Source organism: Molothrus ater, chromosome 2 (assembly GCF_012460135.2).
Source record: "Molothrus ater isolate BHLD 08-10-18 breed brown headed cowbird chromosome 2, BPBGC_Mater_1.1, whole genome shotgun sequence".
Classification (NCBI taxonomy): Eukaryota; Metazoa; Chordata; class Aves; order Passeriformes; family Icteridae; genus Molothrus; species Molothrus ater.
The window spans coordinates 88,987,041-89,004,179 of NC_050479.2; the positions used below are offsets into that span (position 1 = coordinate 88,987,041).

Below are 17,139 nucleotides of genomic sequence, written 5' to 3' on the forward strand. Positions count from 1 at the left end.
TGGAGTGGGCTACTTGTGAGTAGCTACTTGGGGTGTTGCTGTGCTTCCTGCAGTCTAAGGACACCCGAGTGCATTCACTACCTGAGTGCCTGAACCTTTTGGGGAGGGAAGGTGGGACCCACACAGTAAGAAGGTCTATTCATGTGCCTGCTGAAATAATAAAAAGCTGTTCTGGCTGTGGTGACGTTCCCTCAAGTCAAGAGAATCTTCCATCCTGAGCAGGGAGCAGCCTCAGCGTGGGGCCCATATGGGAGAAATCCCACGCGTGACTCTCATTATTAAGTGTTTCTTCTGGGGCTGCATTCAGTACCACAGTCCTCATGGCTGCTCAGAGGGGACATGAAGAGCATTCTGTGACTGCATGAAACCTAAACACATTGAAGGTCTTGAGAGGTGGGGCGTGGCAGACTCATGCTTACATTGCTAAGTACATCCTTAGAAGAGCCATAATGTCGCTTGTGGATCTTTCAGGAAAATGTGAGGACTAAAGGAATAAATGAATGAATGAACAAGGACAGTCAGATGGGAGAAAAAAAAAAAGAAAAGAAGGCTCTGAAATGCAGCAAAAAGGAAAGACTGAACCTGTGATTCTTCCTTCTCTAGTGGCATTTAATTTCCCCTTCCTCACTGTGAAAATGTCAGAAACGAACAGGAACTTCAGTAAAACAGAACTGAAAGAGAAAGAGAAGGCAGCAAAAGCCTTAGAAATGGCTTCACGCAGGCAGAGGTACACCCAGCTCTGTCAAATAGGCACGTTCCTCCACAAGCACACACAGGGGTCAGTGGGCTTTTTCATCACATGAATTTATTTTAAGTTCTAAAATGATTTTCTAATAAGTTAAAATGCTCAAAATGTGCAACAGGGCAGTGAGCTGGGCAGTGCAGGGAGAGGGAGAGGAGAAGAGAGTCAGTATGGGGGGAAAAACATTGTCAGACTGCAGGGGAGATGGATTCCAGCCATGTCCTCCATCCAGGTGTTCCACCAGAGAAAGCCTGAGAGAGAGGCCATGAAGGAGGGGCAGAGTGGGACAGACATGTGGCACTGAAGCAGGCAGTAGCTGCTGGCTCAAATACTCCCAACAGCTCCCAAGCATCTCTGCTGCTGGCCACCTGACTGCAGTGGTGAGTCTGCCTCGCCCTGGCTGCAGCTTCCAGCCCCTCTGCAGGTTCAGAGCTCCCAAGGTCCCCAGCATTGCTCATGCCATCCCTAGCCCCTCCTGCAGAGAGGGGTCTGCACGGTGCCCATCTCTCTCTCTCTCTCTCTGTGTGTGGCACACAGAGTTTCACCCTGCCATGCAGACCGGCCCCGATGCCCTGCGTCCATCAGCACTCCGTTTGCTGGATCTTCCCTTTCTGCTTTTCCTCCATGGGCTTCCATGGCACACTGGCTGCAAACATCCCTTCCAGTGCTGGGAAGGCAGGAGCCTGTGCCTGAAAGGGAAGCAAGAGGCTACATCAGACATGGGAGAGAGACTGAATGGCGCAGGTCTGGGCTTCTCCCTGCCATGGAAGACAATCCTACTGCTTGCAACCAGAAGGCTCCCATTCCCTGCCAGGGCCAGGGAAGGAGACACTCTCTGAGACATGCAATTCCTTCTGGGGAAGGCTGGCTCAGCACAATCCTCTGTGGTGTGATGGGCATAAGGAATAACAAAGACAGGACCTGGCTAAGGGAGAGCAATCACTGATCTGGGCAATGGTCAGGCCACTGTCAGGTTTGATGTATCTCAGATTGTACAACACCTTTTTGGAGAGGTAATAAAGGCATGAAGGCTTGTGCAAAATGAGATAAGAACAAATCAGAGAGAGAACCACTATCACAAGTGAAAAAGAGGTCGATCTCAGGGCTCCTGATAGCTGTATAGGGTTACACCAGTACAGCAAGAAGGATGAGATTAGTTAGAGAATGGCATGGTAGGTGTGATCTCAGCTAAGAGGAAGGGACTGGGGTTTGCTGACAGGTTTCTGCCAGACTGAAGGGAAATGAAAAGCACAAGTCTTCAAAGACCAGTCATTATTGGCACAGGGAGTGTGAAAGTGCTAATGAGTTAGGCAGCTGATAAAGTTGAGGAGCCTCATTTGGAAGAAAGAGGATGAGAATATCATGCAAGACAGATATTTTAGGAGAAGGCAGCACTAACCTGTGACAGGATCAATGAAATGCAACAGTACTGATCAGACATTGATAGGATCAGGGGATTGGAATGGGAATTCCTAATGTGTGGGCAACAGCCCATCGGGTGTGCACAATACACCTCGGGGAGCATCCAGTTTCCAACCAGGGCAGGAACAGCAAATGCAGTCTCAGAGGATGCCAGCAGAGAGAGAGAGAGAACCAGAGAAGAGCTGATATCTCTGCTCCAGGCACCACCTCATCTGCCCTCTGAGGGAGGGTGAGCCCGGCGGGGAGCCTGTGCAGGGAAGGGTGTGAATCACAGAACCAAAGGGTGGCTGGGGTCAGAAGGACCTTTGGAGATGATCCAGTCCTGCTAAAGCAGGGCCATCCAGAGCTGGCTGAGGAACACCCATGGATAGAGGAGCTCTGCTGCCACACGGGAGCCTGGCTTGCTCAGCACAGCAGGGCCATGGGGGCAGATGCAAATGCTTTGGGGCGCTGAATATCCTGGTGGGATGGGAGCTGTTTAAGCAAACAGCTAGACACCCATTTCCTGCTAGCTGAGGCTTTACAGGTGCACTGTCAAGGGATTCCAGTCCAAGGTTTTGGGCCAGAAAGGTTGGTTCTGATCACCTTGCCCTGGACTTGCACACTTTAGAGAGTCTCACAGAAAGTGTAAATTTCTGCCTCATATTATCCTTTACCATCAGTGCTGATTAAGGATGGATGACAAAGAACCTGTCACGAGCTGCTCTTGCACTACCCACAGTGGTTTCTTTAAAATTTCCATCTTGCTTCTTTTGTGATGCTGCCTGCCTTCAGTCTCCAGCCACTGGGACTTGCTAAGACTTTTCATCAATTTTGTCACATCCCTCATGTTCAGCTCGAGGCAGTTTCAAGGCTCCCAGCTCTTTCACCAGGGTAAGCTCTTCCAAACTCATCTCACTCTCATCGCCCGGCCCCTTCCCCACCAGAATTGTCATCATGGGCCCTTTCCACGAGGCTAAGTAGGAGGCAGCTGCATTAGCTACTCCCTTGTCTGCAAAAGGAAACCCTGAAGGATGATTTTGCCACGTTATTAATTTGCAGAGCAATAATATGAAAACTTCAGAGAAACAGTCTGACTTGTTTGCACAGTTTTTTCCAGTGACGTGCTGGGGAGGGATTAGTCCTGGTCTGGTCTTGGGGGATCATAGAGGGAAGGTACAAGGCAGAGTTTTCAGAGGACAAGATACTGGAAGAAGCTGAGCAAATGAAGGGCATTAAGTTGCAGGAAGCTGAGAGCTGAGGTGTGAGGGCTGAGCCAGAAACAGCAGCCCTGCATCAATACCTGTGTCTGGGCACCAGCAGGCATTGGTACAGAACAGGAGATGGTTACATTAAGGCATCCAGCTAAGGAATGAGAGAGAGGACATCTACAAAAGCCTGGCAACTGACCCTCCTCTACTACAGCATGGCTTGATCTCTGGGGGAATAAACATGAGGCTTTTCAAAGCTTAGGAGGTTTTCTTCCTTCTCTGAGGTGTCTGAGCTGCCCCTAAGGAATGCTGTGGTTAGCCAAACCTGCCAATGCCCAGGTACAATGTGCCAATGCCACAGCTTTCCCAGTGTGTCCATGAACCATCAGCAGGCTCCTCCAGCCCCACATCTCTGGCCACTGTGTCCCCAGAACCTTTCACTGCTGTCTCTGGAGTAATCTAGGGAAGGTCAAATAAGGGTGGATGTACAGGAGAGATAACAGAAGTGGGGTGATGGACACTTACCCTTTTTTGTAGGGTCAGAGCCACAACACATACGGCAAGCAGGAAGAGGAGGGTGAGTGTGAGCCCAAATGTAATCTGCCCACTAAAGATGGAGGGAGCGCTGGAGACCTGGGCACCTGTGAGGAGGAATCACAGTCAGGAAGGAAGGGATGGTTGATTTTGCACCAAGGAAGGGGTGGGACTGCACAGCAACAGGCAAAATATGAAAGAGGTAGGTGGGGAACTGGAAGGAGCAGCATGAAGAACTGGTGAAAGATAAGAAGATGGGATCCAAGTGGTCCAAGGGGAGAAGGACAGGATGAGGTTGAGAGAGGAAAGGGCAGCAGAGAGCTAAGCAGGGTGAGGAGAAGAAGAGGTTGTTTGCAGAGCCATGGGGGACAGTACCTGTGATCTGCAGGTCATACTCCACTGCTCCCAGTCTGCCTTCTGGGCCATACACGCTGCATTCCCAGGTGCCCATGTCCTTTTGTGACACTTGGGGTATTTCCAAGGTCGGTCCCATCCGGGAGCTGTGGCCCTCCAAGCCACGCGGAGTAGCCACAGCCAGCTTGCTCTTAGTGGGGGCTGAGTCAAGGTGTGTCCACTGGAAACGCTCATGTCCCTGGGAGTGCATGAGGCTGCAGATGAGCAGCAAACGATTCCCCTCAGAAACTGGTCCTTGGATGCTCGGAGTCACTGTGGCAAAGGGAAAAAAGCAACCTCAGGAAAGCCTACAGGCATGTCCACATCTCTTCCTCGTCCATTCTTCTGCTATTACATCTTTTCTTTATTACTTCCTCTAAATGATTTTCTTTGTCTTTCTCATTCTTAAGAGGAATAATCAAGTCACCCAGGAAAGCCCCCCATTCCAGCAGAGTCCAATGCAGTGCAGTGCCCTGAACAGAAATCTTGCTTCCTGCCCCCAGGGTGGGAACCCATGACCAGGAGCTACCCATGCTCATTGCACAGACATGTGGGGATGTTTGTCTGCAGTGAGGGACCCCAGTCTCTCCTCTCACCTGTAAGCACGGCCAAGGTCACGTCCCTGCTGATTGTCCCGTGTCCCACCGAGACAGCGCAGCGGTACTGCCCTGCATCGCCCGGCCCCACCACGGGGAGATGCAGGGGGAAGCTTCTGCTGCTCAGGTTCTGGGAGATGCCCCTGTCTTCCAAATGTCCTCCTGCAAGATGGCTCCAGTGGGCTGCCACCACCCTCATCCCAAAGGCCCTGGGAAGGTAGCTCAGACTGCACGGTAGATCAGCTGCAGAGCCAGCTGCTGCATAGACCACAGGGTTGGTTGGGCCATCAAAACCTGAGCCAGGGAAAGAAGGCAATGTGGGGTGGTGCCTGGAAAGAGCTCCTCAGGGAGGTGACTAACCTGGGAAGTGAGGAAAGGTGGGAGCTGGGGCCATGGGTGTTAGTCAGTCACATCAAAGGGATCAGGTTAGGGATTCTGGGGTATCAACACACAGGCTGAGCTCACCTAGAATTTGCAGGTTGAAGGTGGCAGAAATGATCTCTTTATCAGAGTACCGAAGCTGGCAGCGCCAGGAGCCCGCATCGCTCATGGCTGGATGGAGGATGGAGAGAGTCCCAGACAAGGAGCAGAAGGTCCTGGAGATGGGGCCCAGGTGCTCCTCATGGAACCAGCATGTCTCCACAAGGCTGGCCTGGTGGCTGGAGTTGCAGCTCATCAAGAGCAGTTCACTTTCTATCACAGGGTTGGGTGGATTGAGGGTCACTGCAAAAAGAAGGGTTTGGGTTGGGGGTGAGCTAAGGTCGTAGGGGAGCCACCAAAGTAGCCCTTTGTGTCTGTGCTGCCCTAACTTTATCCCTTTGGCAGCTCTCCCTGCAGAGCTGAGGGCAGACAGCACCAAACTGCACTTTCCAGAGGGTGCTGCCTGTGCCAAACACGGCCCTGCCAAACACAGCATCCCCACCCTATCCACTTTTACAACCTCCCCTGCCCTAAAATCACCGTTCCCCGGGTTTTCCATCCTCTCCTACCTGTGATCACCCCCAGCTCCACGCGGCAGCTGTGCACCTCTGTCCTGTATTTCACCTGTGCCTCGTAGAGCCCCACGTCCTCGCTGCGGACGGGGACAATCCGCAGGGAGAAGTTGCCATTGCGTAAGGCGGAGTCCTGGAGCGACACCCGGGGCTTCATGCGCTGGGCTGTCTTCTGCAGGCCCGAGTAGCCAACCTCCAGCACCACGTGGGGCTCCTGGTGCACGCTGCAAGCAGGACAAGGGAGCAGCTCATGCCAGAGGCAAACATGAGATCAAGGGAGGGGGCAGGTAGAAGGGAATATGGGGAAGGAAGGAATATGGGCAAGGAGGGAATATGGGAAAGGAGAAAAGGGGCTCAAAGAGCCTCCAGCCCCCCCATTCCCCCAGAAGGACCTCGTGTCTCTTGTGGCCCTGGCATACCTTCCCCCATGCCTCTTCCACAGCACAGATATCTTGTCAGGCAGCTGCTTTGAGCTCTCCCTTGTCTTTCTGGGGCTCAAGTGGCAGGGCAGCACAGCTGAACTCCCCTCTCTGACCCACACTTTCTGCTCCCTGCTTCTCCCCTCCGATAATCCTGGTAGGATGTGGCCAGCTGTAACAAGATGGAGAGTTGAGCAGAGAGTGGGATTCAGTATTATCCCACTCTGGGGTGGGGATGCCATCTTTTCCAGGCTGGGTTAGGATACAGCATGATATCTGGCCACCTTCTGTGGAGTTGGAAGGGCAGAAATTTTCCCTTCCAGCCTTTGCAGAGATCAAGTAACACTCAGATTTCTGAGCTACTCTGCCCTCCCCAATATTTTCAGCCCCTCTTACCAGTGAAAGGCAGCAGAGTGAAGATGAGGAACAGCAGCAGGGACACCAGCCTCATGGTGGCATCCAGGAGAGGGGCTGCTTCTCACTCAGCTCTGTGCTTAAGGAGGTCCAAAGCTTGAAGAAATCAGCAAAGATGAGGCATGGGCAAAGAAGGTTGTCAGAAAGGGTGGGTGAGCATAGGGGTCAGTGGGATGTGCTTGCTCTCATGCTCTCTCTCCCCCTCTGATCAAAGCATTTCCCTCAATGCCTTTATAGTGCAGGTGGGCAGCGAGTTTCCTCGTATCACTGAGAGGATGCGTCACGACCAAGAAAGCAGCAGGAGCCCGGGGCACGTGAGGGCAGAGAGGGAGGGACCAGAGACACTGCTCTAAGCATCTTTTAGTGGAAATTCTTTGGGTCGCTGTTGTTTTTCTTACACGTTTCGCTTCTATATAGCCAGTGGAAAAAGTGTAGAAGACACTTCCCAGCAAGTACCCTTCATGTTTTTCTTTCATCTCTTGCCTTTTTTGGTTTGATCTTCCCGTCTCTTACAGATTCTCTCTTAATTCTTTCAGGGCTTTTGAGAACATGGTCGTCTTTTTTACTGCTGTTCTTTCTTTTGTTGGTTTTCTTATTATTATAAAATTTTTTTCCTCCTTCTTTAATCTTTCCAATGTGCTGACTTCTTGGCTTTTTCTCATTGGTCAGTTCACAGGCAGCATGAGGAAAGGCTAATGCTCCATTCTAAGCTCCAACAAGGATATATGTGACCCATCAATCTAGAGTCCAGGGATAGCATGGGACACACCTGAGGTGGTCCAAGGAGACAGAGGGGAGCATCCAGAGGGAAAAAATAAGCACTGAAAAGATGAGCTGCATGCTGTGGCACTCTGAGGAGTGTGAGGAAGGAAGCTTCTTGCTCCAGCAGCTTTGGGGGAAACCCACTCGAGCTCATATGCTGAGGGGGCTCATCCTGGCCCCGACGCAGCTGCTGACCTTTGCACAGGCCAATACATTTCCATCCACGTGCCTCATCCTGGGCCCCCTTTTTGCCTCAGAGAACCCCCATTGTTGTGGTTCACAGTTTCCAGCTACCCACTGGCTCTGACTCTTTCAGATTATCAGCCCTTTGTGATGAGTGTCAGACAGCCAAGTCCCTCGGTGGCTCATCCACCAAGGGCTTGGGCTTTTTCTGAAGCTGAGGGAAGGGAGGTGACTCATAGTGGCTGCTCTTGACTGTAGAAGGAATTCTTATTTGCTTTCTGGTTTTCCTCAGCTGTGTGGTGGAGGTGGAGGATAAAAGAGAGCCAGTGCTTTGCTTCCCCTCAGCAGAGCTCTGTTGTAGGGACAGCTCTCAGGTCTTTCATCCCACGTGGCTCCTGAGCCTCCTGAGTAGTGGGACTGGTGTTCAGGTGTGGCCTTGTGTGCCTCCATGGCCCTGAGGGCAGCTCTGCAGTGGCCCTTCATGCCCTCTTGTGTGACACTGCCCAGGGGATTGCATGAGAGAAGAGGAGACAAGTGAAGATGGGGGAGAACTTGTGACAGTTGTCAGGAGGTGTTTTTTCCTCCTGTTCAAGAAAAACAGTTTGTGGTGACCAGTTCAGGCAGAAAACATCAAGTTCTCTTTCCCTTGAATCAGCAGTGCAAGAATGGTGTGAGTGTGTGGGTGCAGACGAGAGAGAGAGAGAGAAATTGAGAGGGGGGGCAGGGGGGAGCTGAACTGTGGTGGGGAGACACGTAGGGCTCCACAGTCCAGCAGCCTCTGCTCCCCTTCTCCTGTTTTTTTTCAGGGGACACACCAAGCTCACTGCTCTCCCCTTCACTTCAGCCCTCCCTGCACTCATAGCCTTGGCACCCTAGCACTGTCCCACTCTCGCCCCCCAGACCATCCTTAGTGAAATCTATACTCTGGGAAAAGCTTGTCTCTTGTAAGGACCAGCAAAGGAGAGGATGTGCTTCCATCCTGAGAGGTGGTCCCAAGGGACTGATGGACAGCCCTGGAAAATGATGGGCATTGCCTGGCACTGGGGGGACATCTGTGGCTCATTGTGCTGAGTGAGCACGTTGTGAAATGAAGGTTTTGGAGGCACTTTTTTACTCAGCACCAGGCTATCTTTAGCAGACACACGGTGACGTTTCTGCCTAACGACCCACTTTAAATGCTGACTCCTCGAGTGGCATTTTCGTCATCTCCCAGAACAGGACCCCGGCGCAGAGATAACAGTGACCGGAGGAACATCAGCATGGGAACCTCTTCCCAGAAGTGCCCGTGGGGGTCCCCTGGGCAGAGAGGCTGCCAGGCACCTGTGGGACTCTGCAGAGCCATGGGAAATGACAGGCAGGCTACAAAGGAGTGCCAGGAGCAGGGGGACGGGAGCCCAGCGCACCAAATGCTCCTTTAGGAGCAGTGCCAGGTGTTAGGAGCTCCAGCCAGGTGCGCCCAGAGCAGATCTTGGAGTTTTAGCTGGTCAGAGTGACCCTGAGATGGGTTAGAAAGTCTCTTTTCCCAGCCTGGCAGTCAGAGTCAGAACTCTTCATTTCTCATTCTCAAGGTTGTTTATTGTATCTTATCTATAAAATTCTTTCTCCTGACCTGCCGAGGTCTGCTCAGCAGGACAGACAAAAGGCACTCTGCCTGCCCCAGGGCAGTGCTATCTTTTTATACTAAAAACTACATGTACACTATTTACAATTACTTTCCAATACCTATCACCCATGCTAGACAGTGAGCTTCTACTCTAAACCAATCTAAAAGTGCCAACATCACAGCAGAAGATGGAAGCCAAGAAGAAGGAGAAAGGCTGGACACTCCCAGATTCCTCCATCTTGCCCCCTGAACCTCCATTCTAAGAACCCCCAAAAATCTATTTTTCACCCCGTGACAAACTAATTATTATTCTACTTATACTTTCATGGCTTGCAGATCTTCATATAAGGTTGGTAATTTGCTCCATGGGTCATAATCAAAGTCACAGGCATCTTGGACTCTGTGCCAGGGTCTCTGAGCCCCCTGGCAGGGGTCCTGGCAATCCAGGACAGCCAGAGGGATGTCCTGAATTCCACCGAGCAGACACCTTGTGCACAACCTTAATACATGGCTTTTCTTGTCTGTCTTGGCATGTCTCACAGGTGCAAACTACCCTGACCAAGAAAAATAGGAGTAGAAAACACTGTTCTGCAGTATCATCGAGTTAGTGTCGCTGAAGGAATTTTTGGTTGTGTTTCCAGATTGCTGTGGTACCATATTTTCCTCTGAGACATTTCACCTTCTCCTTTTGGTCCTTGCAGCATCAAGTGTGAAGCTGGTCACAATCTTCTGCTTTATGCTGACTTTGTGAGGTGCTGCAGAATTTATTTGCACGCTATAGCTGATCTAAGGAGCCACGCCGTGGCTTGTAGCCTGGGTTATCAGCTGGCCTGGGTGTTCCTGAGATAGAGCACCCTGCAGAAGGAGCTTGTGTAAAACATCCTGACTGCTGTTTGCCCAGTGCAAAAGCAAACACAGCAAGCAAAAACAAGTTACTTACTAATAAGAGATAACTAATAACTCCATGGCAAGGGACTGTAAACAGAAAGCAGCCACACCTGGGGAAACAGAAGGGAAAGTCTGGCAGGGACGTGGTGTGAGCAAGAGCTGCCGGGCAGGTTGGTACTCAACAGGCGCCTGCACAGGCAGCAGGGTTCCAGGGATCAGGCTGGGATTAACTGCAAGACTTCTGGCACTGCCTGGGAAGCTTAGGGGGCCAAAAGACATCTGAGGTCAGCTGCAGAGGGGAAGGAGTGGAGCTGCCCCTCTCTGGGCACTCGGGACAGATGCAGTGGTCCCCAAGCCACCACCCTGCTGCAGCGGGGCCAGGCAGCAGGACACTGAAACAGAAAGAGGCAGTGCCCACATCTTTGCAGTGCCCATGTCTTTGCAGGCTTTGTGTGAAATGCAGAGTGTGGAAACACATCAAAATAGCACCCCTGGGGTAGAGGGGCACTGAAATAGCACCCCTGGGGTAGAGGGATGCAAGCCACTCTATCCACACAGAGAGCCACGGTGGTTTCCACCCCGGCACCAACCCGAGATGCGTTCTGTGTATGAAATTAACTTGAGGGTGGGCACAAACTTCCTTTTTTGAGGGAGGAAGTGGCTGCTCCAGTCTTTTTTCTGTCCCTCTGTGATGCCTGGAAGCAGTAAATTATTCCCCTAGGGGTGGGATATACCACATGTCAGAGGGATCCACTCATCCAGGGTGAGGGTGGCAAAAAGGAGTGAGGAGAAGAGGATTGGAAAGGAGAAAGTTCACATCACTCAGCAGATCTGGGTGAAACCAAAATGTGCCCCTGCAAAGTTTTTGGAATAGGAAGAGTGACTGGGTGCCTGACTGGGAGGCTTTTCTGAAAAGGGTTTTTTTCAGCTTTTTAGAGGGTTTGCTGGATGGGCAGCCCCTGAGCCACCACAGGTCTCTGCTGTGGTGCTGAAGAGAGTCTAGCAGTGGCCTGCTTCCCAGAATCCCACAGGAACACCTTTAGGAAAGCATAGCTTTATGGGGTTTTTGGACAAATCTGCAGCCTCTTTCTGCAGTGCTATAGGGCAAGCACCCTTTGTATGACAATCCTCAGTAGACAGCTGAATATCCCACAGAAACCTGAATTAGAAAGTCAGGAACAGCACTGGGAGGTCCTGGCTGAAGCCGTGGGCTGCATTTCTGCTACAAAATAAAAACAACTGGTGATTTAATTACTGAAGAGAATCTGCAGCACTCATAGGCAAGTTTGGCAGCTGGCAACTTGTATCTGGCCAGCATTCGTTGTGGAGAAGTGTGAAACTATTCTCTTTCAAAAGACCCCTCCTGCAGGAAAGATGGGATGCTGCAGGATCCCCTTCAGTTGTCCAAAATTACCTGTGGAGATGGTGATGGCTCATCAGTACCTTGGCCAGTATCTAGTTAAGTGATGTCTTTGATGCCACAGCCCCTGTGTTTTGCAACACAGAGGGTGAGGTGGATTAACTACAAAAATCCATGCAGCAGGCTGGGTTACATTTTGACTCATCTGTCATTGCAGCATTCATGCTTTTAATGCAATGGAAAAACATGCAATAGCCTCCCAAACATCCCAGGGCTGCAGTGGGTTTTCTCAAGGGCAAAGAGGTACCCAGGAGCTCAACATGTGGTGGCAAGGTGGTGTCAGGACAGGCTCTGAAGCTGATGCTGGACAGGCAGTGAAACCAGAGCACCCAGATTCCCCCAACAGACTGCAAAACATCCCCTTAGGTGTGGCTTCTTTGCCTTTCAGTCTCTTCACAGTTTTGCAGGGAGACTGTACAACTGCTTTTCCTGGAGATTTTTTGGCCTGTGGGGCCTCCAGAACAGATGTGGCTTGTGTCTGCTGGCCCTAAGACCCAGCAGCAGATCTGGGGGAACAATAAATTTCTCCTGAAGCCAAGAGAGAAAGTTTGATCCACAAATTTCAGGCTCATATCCCCACTGCTGCTGTTTCTCTCAATTGAGAGTATAGAATTCCCTCAGAGAAAAATCACCACAAAAGGATGTGCCTTCTGCTCCTGGGGCTCAGATCCTTTCTGTGCCCTGCTCTGGGCAGTACCATGGGTCTCTCCAACACAGAAGAGGCACCTTGGTCATGTCTCAGATGCTGCTGCTCAGGGCACAGAGGGGTCTGGCTCTGGGCTTAGCTGCGTGTGTGTCCTGAGGAGCTGTGAAAAGTAGATGTGATCCATGTGCTGTGTTTTCATGGTGCATGGTGCACTGCATCTCTGGAAGCTGCAGGCAAACTTTCATAAATAGTGAATATGTTGTTTCTTTCTTAGTGGGAAAGCTAGATATGGAAAGTGTAGGGTAACTAAAGGAGCATGTGATGCTATGAGAAATCATTTGCAGAAGAGTACAGCCACAGGGAAGGTTGCTGTGGGTGATGGCACAGCAAGGAAGAGCACAGCAGTGCTCCAGAATAGTCCTGAAGAGAACAAAGTCTCTGATTTGGTGATCCCCAGCAATTTGGCTCTGAACAAAAAATTGCTAGGGAAGGAGATGGTGCATTTTTAAACTCAAAGGGCTCATTGCAAATCAAAATGGATTTATTCCTTTATAGTTTAGTTTTCAGCTGGATCAATTCTCTGCTGCTCATCAGTGTTGACAAAAGAGAGGCAGCAGGAGAGATGAAAGGGAGGATGGGATTGCCCCTCTCTGCAGCACCACACATTTGTGCTGGGTTAACAGGATGGTGTGCCAGACTGCAATTCAGAGGCTGCTGGCAGCTGAGCTGTTCTTTTAATTTCCTCTCCACTTGGCACCTCATGGCAGGTAGCACCCTGTATACTTCTGTAGGATATCTCCTACTGCCCCACTAAGAAAAAGGCCCACAAACCCAAACAAACCCTCCTGTTTGTTAGCCACAGCATCACAGGGAGATTTAGGGAAGGCACCTCTGGGTCCCCACTCCACCCCTCTGCTCCCAGCAGGGCGATTCTCAGACTAGACTGGGTTGCTCAGGGCCTGGCCCAGGTGAATCCTGAACACCTCCAATTGTGGATAATCACTGCTTGCTGAGCTCTTGCCTGTAGCACTGCCAAGAGACCTGGCTGGCTCTGAGTACCCCTGTATGCTGGGAGAGGACTGGCACTAATAGGACAGGCTTTCCTGGTGTAGGGGCTGGCCCTTACTCACCCTCAGAGGAGGCTGAGACCAAAGAGTTGGAACTATGAATGCACTTGAAAATTCCCAGGGAGGGGTAGGGTCTCCTGTGTCACTATGAGAGATCTGGGTTCCCAAAATGGAGAGCAAAGTGAATAATAGAAAGTTGGTCACTGGGGTGCAACTGAGGAGTAAACACGGGTTTAAGCTTGACCTTTTTTTTTTTTTTGGTGCCATTTATAATTTTTCCTGGTTCTAAGAAGTTTCTGTTTGCAGACATAAGATCCCATTCTCTAGGAGAAGAACACTCTGAGCAGCATTCTCTCCCCTGTGACAGGTTTCTCTGCCAGGTTTTCCTCTGAAAGCCCCAAAAGACCCAAGGACTCTCTTTAGCTGCACAGCGTGTGAGAGAGTAGAAGATAAAACAGCTAATGCTTTTGTGGCCTGTGTAAATACTTCAGACCCTTTGCTGAGGAGATGAAAGTGTCCTGGAAATTCAGACTACGTGAGCTTCCAGTGCTAGGCTGCACAGGATTTGTTCAACATCCAAATGCCCATGGATGTCTTATACTGCCAAGACATGGTGAGGAGGCTTCACAGCCCTGCAGGTGAGACTGTCTCTGCTGGCAGGGTGCATCTATTTGGCAAGGTTCAGGGGAAGCCACTGCCTCCTAAGACCCCTGGTAAAGTCACACTTAGAATTCAAACATAAGGTTCTGTGTTGAGGAACAAAGTATGTGGATCACACTTCCAGAAGAGAATACAGAATCCTGGGAAGACAAGACTCCAGGGAGGGAGATGGATGATAACATGCTGTATAAAATGGGATCTCAGAGAGTGAACAGATTGTGTTACCTCTGTTTACAGCACAAGTTACTGGAATGTGTCCATATTTCGAAAAAGGATGTGGAAAAATGGAAAAGGATTTAGAAGATTGGTACAAAAAAAAAAATCTCACTTGAGAGCCTGGGGATCTTGCTTTGAAACGAATGAACTTGAGGTGTTTGGTTTCTTCTGCCTAATCTGAAGAAAACAGTGGTGAACTCAGGCAGCAACTTTACTGCAAACAAAACAAAATTAATGTTATGTGTCACAAAGACTGTATAATTCTTGTTAGATAATGATGTGGAGGCCAGGAGTACAAATGAGTTCAAATACAGATTGGGTTATTTGTGGAGGATCAGTTCCTCTCTGGCTTTCAAATATGCTGACCTGGTATGAGTGGTAGCTGAAGATGTCCCTGACTCTTGCACAATCCATCTTTGATATTTTTTTCCCATGAGCAGAAGATGTGAGCAAGAGGCAGGCTCTCCACTCCAGCAGAGGAACACACAGATGACCAGAAGCTCTAAATTGAACCCCAAAATCTGCCTGGAAAGGAAGTCCAGGAGGTGAGGAGGTTTCTCACAGAAAGAGACTAACATGGGAAGAACTCTTGTCGTGGCCTCTTCACCATCTGCAGATGGTGAAGCACCATGTTAACATGAAACATGGTCAGTGGCATCTCCTTGCTCAGCTCCAGGATATGGGACTCTGCAGGATTAAGGAAATTGAGCCAGACAATCACCACCATCAGAATAAATCACTATCTACTCAGATTTCTCCAGGATTTTCCCTTACTCACAACCCTGACTGGAAGGGCTCCCAAAGAGTTGGTGTGTGCCCTTTTCAAGACTCAGAAGTAAAAGCCAGTTTGTCTTGCTCTGCAAGAAAACTCCAGTGGAGGGAAACTGTGGATGAGCATGACTGCTGAGCTGAGGCACACAAGGCACAGGGAAAAGGAAGGAAAAAGCTCCTGGACTCAGATGAAGTGAGGTGGTGGTGGCATGTGGGTGTGGGGACTTTCCTCTGAGTTTGGCAGGGACTGCCTGTTTTTTCCCTAGCTACAGGTGCTCAGAGGGCTCATTTGTTCCAGCCCTGAAGGAGATACAGGGGTTTCTATGTTTGGTTTTTTTTTTTCAATTGCTATAATTTTCTTCTGTATGTTGCTTATTAAGTCAAAATAAAAGTCACTCTGAAGGACTGCTAACCCCAAGGGCTCTGTGTGTCCCCTGTCTGAACTGTAAAACTAGATCAGCTTGTGCAGAGGAGGAAATACAGGCAAAATGGTCCAGTCATGAGCCAAGGTAAAGTTTAGAAGCCTTAATAATGGAAAAGGAGGCTACAGTCATACTGGCACAAGTGTAGTTATTCAAAAGGGGAAAAAAAAATTAAACCAAGCCAAGAGCAACAGCATTTCCTGGTCTGTGAAAAACAAATATTTGGGGTCAGTATAAAAAAAAACAGGAGTCCTCAAAGTGAAGTGGCATATTCATTCAAGGGTCAGAAGATGGTCTGGAAACCTTCCCAGGTTCTTGAGGGTGGGATTCCACCTTACAGGTGTTTTCATCAGGAAGCAGATCCAAGAGATGCTCTTCCAAGCTTGCCTTCCTGTCTCAGTGCCACAGGGAATGACAGCCCCTGGCTACATATTCACTGCTCCTGGCACAATGTCTGATAATATGGTCCTTCACGGGGTTCTAGGACAGACCAATGAAAAATTTGTTTTAAAAGGAGGAGGAGGAAAAAATGTGAGTAACTAGAATAGGGAATAACTAAAATTACTCCCATGGCATATTCCTACAGATTGGGCACAGCTGAGTGGATGATAAACTGTGCTGAGGGTGGAAAGGACAGAGAACTTTAAAAATTCTATTGCTGCCATGTAGAACTGAAGCTGTGGACAGTGAGAAAACCAGGCCCTACCTCCTAAGGGTGGGACAGTCAAATCCAATGCTCTACCCTGGGGATCCAATAAGGGAAGGAACACTTCTGGGAAAGGGTCCAAAATCCATATGTGCCTTTCTAGTGGAGGTCCCTTGGGCTTGCCTTGGACTGTCTATAGGCAAAGGACTGTGCCTTCTGGAGCCAGAGGGACACCTGTGTGCCTTCAAACCCTCCTGGGGACAGCAGCCAGGACCAGTCTGACCGTGAGTGACCACACAGGGACCTCTCAGCTCTCCAGCTTCACCACTGCTGAGTGAGCAGAGCCATTCCAGCTCCAGCCCGCCCCGTGCCGGCATTTCGGGTACAGGGACACGGGGACGAAGCCTGCTCCGGTCGTGCACTCAGGGACACGCCGGGCTGGGTGCCACCAGGGGGCCCTTGGCAGGAGGGAAAGCTGCGCTGCAAGGGCTCCAGCCGTGCCTCTCCTGGGATAAATCTGTCCCAGAGGAGCAAGAAAAGCAACATGAGGTGAGCCCTCCACGCTGAGAGGTCTGAGCCGTGTTTGGGTGCGCTGCTTGCTCTCCCAGGGTGCTGCTCTGCTTCAGCACACACAGAGGGTTTGGGAAAAGAGATTGGGGCTCAGCCTTTGTGCCCCGAGTTCAGGCAGAAGGACTTGGTCCTGCTGGAGGTCACCCCGGAGCCCTCAGGGATAAGAACATGTGCAGCACTAAGTGTTGTGCTGTGCAGCAGCTGGGACACCACAGGTGTCACCTCTCTGTCCCAACCCCATTGCTCCCCGTCCTCCTTCCTGTCTGCAGCCTGGGATCCCATCTGTGGGCTTTTCACACTTGGAAGGAAAAGCATAAACAGCCCTGGGGGATACTGGGAACACCCAGAGGGATCCTGCCACAGATTTGAGATTTGATCTGGAGTCAGGATTTGATCTGTAAGCCCTTTAAAGCATAGAGAAACTGAGGCAGAAGAGGATCCTCTCCCAACGAGGAACTAAAGTCCACATGGCACACCATTAGCAATGCCACACCAGAATGCTTATTTCCACAGCTATGGAAAGGGATTCACAGACCCTGAAGCAGTCTGTATTTTCTTTAGTTATGAGCAAAACCTCCTGACT

The 17,139-nt window shown here is 50.4% G+C and overlaps 1 protein-coding gene across 1 annotated transcript; it reads right to left on the reverse strand.

Annotated features, from left to right (window-relative positions):
- Positions 1 to 1,323: 1,323 nt before the first annotated feature.
- Positions 1,324 to 6,751, reverse strand: LAG3 (lymphocyte activating 3). Its single transcript, XM_036404346.1, has 8 exons — positions 6,685 to 6,751; positions 6,289 to 6,460; positions 5,867 to 6,093; positions 5,343 to 5,600; positions 4,878 to 5,171; positions 4,264 to 4,554; positions 3,880 to 3,995; positions 1,324 to 1,431 (listed from the first exon to the last, which is right to left on the reverse strand). Exons 1-8 carry the CDS (start codon positions 6,737 to 6,739, stop codon positions 1,324 to 1,326), a joined length of 1,521 nt encoding a protein of 506 aa, XP_036260239.1. The 5' UTR covers positions 6,740 to 6,751.
- Positions 6,752 to 17,139: the final 10,388 nt, after the last annotated feature.

Bases quoted from the DNA above. Each gene is read 5' to 3' on its own strand.
- LAG3 (XM_036404346.1), bottom strand. From the start codon at position 6,739: ATGAGGCTGGTGTCCCTGCTGCTGTTCCTCATCTTCACTCTGCTGCCT. The intron at 5,601-5,866 runs GTAGGAGAGGAT...TTCTTTTTGCAG, and splicing joins GGAGCTGGGGGTGATCACAG to TGACCCTCAATCCACCCAAC. The intron at 5,172-5,342 runs GTGAGCTCAGCC...TCCCTGGCTCAG, and splicing joins CTTCAACCTGCAAATTCTAG to GTTTTGATGGCCCAACCAAC.